Raw genomic sequence first — 4,300 nt, forward strand, 5'->3', positions numbered from 1 at the left:
CCAAGTACTCAGGAAAATATTAACAATAAACCCTGGATGGCACACACATGATTTGTTTGGCATGATTTAAACATTTAAAAACAGCAATTAACATTTAGTATATCACATGAACACTTTTGCTTTTAACAAAGTAATCAGCAGACATGATAACAAATACATAGGATTTTTCATTTAGAAATAGTATAATGTTAAGACTAAATCTACTATTGCAACAACAAAATTTAATCATAACTGTAAACTCTTCATTTTTCCTTCTTCAAGTTGCTGTTTGTGTCTTAAGCTGAGCTGATCAAATTTTAGCACATATTCAAGTGACAGACTTTCAGAGTTATAGGCTCTCATGGTTCTTTTGAAAATGTAAGATATTTATAATTCCATAAACACTATCACATCATATTACTTCAAACACATTTAAAGTAACCATGGATAGCTGTACTCAATACTTACTTCAGAAAATCTCTGCAAATTATAAAATATGACTTGCTGACCATGGGCTAATGGTTGGATAGCTACATGAGAACATCTGTTGCTATAAACGTTTCCAATGTTAACTTTTTCCATATGGAAAGCAAAAAATATTATTTTGCATAAAAGAACATTAAGTAACTCTAAAACAAAATAAACTCTCAATGGCATTTGTGAATGTTTAAGAGCCAAAGGTAATTAAACTATGGAGTTTTATCTTTCTTTTTTCCCAGATTATTTTAAAAGGATTGTAGCCGTGGTTCAGGTGAATATGTGTAAGCCAAATAATGATTTAATAATGTGCTCGATAAAAAGGCCACATGTAGAAGTTTTAGGAATTAAATGGAATAATATAAGTTATTATTTAGGTTAATAAGGATACTTTATGTGCAGTACACTATCTTTTTCAGGAATGCAGAGAAATGTTACCAGTTTAAAAAAAAGAAAAAGCATAAACCTAAATACTTTACTAAGAACTTTTGTTACTAAGCAAATAGGTCCACATAGGAAACGGCTGAAATCCTAGATAAAATGTAATTAAGTGGATGCAACAGAAATGAAGATCTAGGAGTAAATCCAGGTTTTCTGTTTCCATATTATGGCTGTTTCTTAAACCAGAGTGACTTCTCAGTTATTTGTGAGCTATAGATTCAGTAGAGGTTGGCTTTCTAGCAGCTTAGACTGTTACAAGGGCAAGCCTTCAAAGTTCAGAGGGCAAAGGCAGAAAAATAGAATGCTATTGGGATTTAGCCCCATTTGATGTCGCTCCTTTCCTTTCTGACTTAAATACACGTTACCAGCTATGGAGCTGGGAGGTCTTCCAGTAGGCACAGCAAGAAAAACCTTTGTCCTGTCATGTTCATTCATCCAGGATCTGACTTACCTGTGTTAGGTCACCACTACTCAATTAGCACAAGTAATTAAGAGTTGAATATATTATTTCAAGAAGCTGAGCACAAAGCCAAGATACACAAGGAGGAAGGAAGCAGTCAGTATTGGATTATGTACTGAAATGATGCCCTGTGGGCACAGAATGTGATCACAGAAAAGGAGAAAAGAAATCCAGGAGTATATGTCAGAAACTCTATTAAACAGTACAACGATATAGAGAAGTTTATTCACTTCATACAAGTAGTATCTCAGATCTATACAATGAAAAGCTAGAATGATCTAGGGAGAAAAAGTCCTTACATTGATAGCAAAATATCTTCTAGCTCACATAAGTCATCTGCAATCATTTGCTAGGATAAAATTCCATAACTACATAGATCATGCAGACATTTTTTATGCTGTTTGTACTCATTTTTCCAAAATGAGTGAAAACTAGTGCAACCTTTTACTTTTTTATACATTTAAAGACTTTACTTATGTTAATGTTCATCCTTATCCCAATCCATTCCATTCCCAAGTCAGGAACGAGACGGGGTGAGAAAAAGATCCTTGATTCTAATTTTCTTCCTTTTCCCTTGGGTAAGCCAAGAATCCATTAAGAAATTTCAAAAGTCAAAACAATTAACAAAGGACTCAACTTTTTTTCTTCAGATAAAAAAATAGAGTAAATAAGTAATAGGCATTCAAATGTCAGTAAGCCAAGAGGCCCCCAGTATAGCTTTAAAAGAGTTTCATTCTAACAGCGAAGTGTTAGACAGACAAAAAGCTTCCTGAGAGGCACTAGTTTTAACAATAAATTATAGCTTAAATTATTACTGCATCGATTATACCTGGCAAAGGCAGAAAGAGTTAATTTTTCTCCTCCTTTCATGAACCCTCATAAGGCTAGTGTACAGTGGATCACAAGTGTCATATAATGGACTGTTAACATCCACCATATTGATCAATCATGTTTGTTTAAAGTTTTCTTAACATTTTTTAATGGGAGTAAAAAACTCAGTAAGCAACCATTTCATTTCTTCTCCCATACTAGTCATATAAGCCAGTTGTAGTGGATGGTATAGATTTCAGCTAAAACCTGTAAAATACTCAAAAGGCTGCCACAGTCCTAAGAAGAGCAAATAGGCATCCACAAATGAACTATCATGGTAACTGTAAATACAGTATGGGTCTGTATTTTCTTTCATACAATCTCAGACAAGCCCAAACAACTTTATAAATATCTTGTTCAAAAAAGCAATTTTAAAGCCTATCAAAACTATTTAAAATATTTAAATGCAGAGATCTCAAATTTCCTTCAATCAAGCCAGAAATCATCACAAAAATTAAGATACATTTAAAGAGGATGAGTGGAATGTTTAGGTTCAGGATCCAAAAAAAGCCCCATGTAACTTTTTTAATATCATTTACTCAAATATACTGTAAATAGGAATGGTGGTAACACAGGAAGCAAAAATAAGCTCGCAAGTGAAATTTCTAAAAGCTCATGAAAACAGTATCATCCCATATTGCAGATGCAAAAGGAAGAACAGTTCTACTGGGGTTAAGAGTACTCTGGTCGCCTTCGTTCATTTGGTCGTGCAAGGTCTTTAGCTATTTTCACTTCCCATATCACAAAGTTAGTCCACAGGAGGGGCTGGTGGATCTTGTCCCTGGCATTAGAAAGAGATAAATTACGTGACTGACGTTTTCATTCCCAGTGCAACCAATCTAACACACATAAGAATGGGAAGCAGTGTCTCCCACCTTCCCATCCCAAACTGTATTTATTTGGATTTTTCATACATTTTTGCATAAGGGAACAGTGGGTTAATGCTATGGTTATACAAATTTGTCCCATTCATCCCTGTGGCATCAAATAAAAAGAAATTATTTAACAGTGATAAGACATCTCTCCCTGCCAGCTCTAGGGGTGGCCTTTAAACCAATCCCTCTTGCGTAAGTGAAAAGCTGAGTAGTCTAATTAAAGTAAAGCTAGGGACTTTTGTTGGATTCTCATAAAAGAACGTCAATGAGAAAGCATGTGGCTCCAGCTGATTGAAGCCATCGTGTGATGACAAGGGGAGCCCACTTTGGAATGAAGCTGAGAGATAAGGAAACACAATGAGTCTCTGATGATACTGTTAAACTGGCTGAATCAATCATTCCAAACATCTACATACTACCTCCGGATTTTTCGATCATATAAACCAATAAAGCCACTTATTGTTTCAACTAATCCGAACTTGGTTTGGTTACTCACAAAAAGAAAGCATCGTAACTGTAAAGGAAAGTAAAGAGATTTTAGGAATCTTAAGGAAAGTTCTATTTATTTACCCAGACATACTATGTAAGTTCCTACTTTTCCTATTTGAAATTGAGTCAATACATTTTCTTGCCTGTTCCTAGGGCAGTAGGACTAGTCTTACAACCACTGGTTTGCAATAAACAAAGGTCCAGGACTATTATCTTGCATTTCTGTCACCTTTAATGGGTTATAAATCAACTTCTTAACTGAATTTCTTTAGCTCCATACATTAAGGAAGTTGCTCTTGGATATGAAAGCAATGAAGGTGTATATAACCAGTTGCCACTGAGCCAGTTCTGACTCATGGTGACCTCCTGTGTATCAGAGGAAGATCATGCTCTGCAGGCTTTCAAGGGCTGATTTTTCTGAAGCAGACTGCTAGGAATGTCTTCTGAGGCCCTTCTGGGTGGATTCGAACCTCCAACCTTTAGGTTAGCAGCCAAGTACATTAACCATGTACACCACCCCAAGAACCCCAAAACTGTGGATTGAAAGTGAGAAAAAAGCTAAGGAAGAAACTTTTTTTTTTTTTTTACCAATATAAATAGTTTTTTATTTAATTTTATTTTTCTCTTTTTTTTCTTTATTGTGATTTGGGTGAAGATTTACAGAGCAAATTCACTTTCCATATAGCAATTTACATATACTTTGTCTCAT

At 34.9% G+C, this 4,300-nt stretch overlaps 1 protein-coding gene across 1 annotated transcript in view; it reads right to left on the bottom strand.

Annotated features, from left to right (window-relative positions):
• Window positions 1-2,975: 2,975 nt before the first annotated feature.
• SMIM14 (small integral membrane protein 14) overlaps window positions 2,976-4,300 on the bottom strand; it is a 78,444-nt gene continuing 77,119 nt past the window's right edge. The window contains exon 4 of the mRNA XM_007947138.2: window positions 2,976-3,008. Coding sequence (XP_007945329.1) covers window positions 2,976-3,008 — 33 coding nt within the window. The remainder of the gene's footprint in view (window positions 3,009-4,300) is intronic.

The sequence above is a fragment of the Orycteropus afer genome, unplaced genomic scaffold (assembly GCF_000298275.1).
Source record: "Orycteropus afer afer isolate SDZICR_OR568_19922 unplaced genomic scaffold, OryAfe1.0 scaffold00176, whole genome shotgun sequence".
NCBI lineage: Eukaryota > Metazoa > Chordata > Mammalia > Tubulidentata > Orycteropodidae > Orycteropus > Orycteropus afer.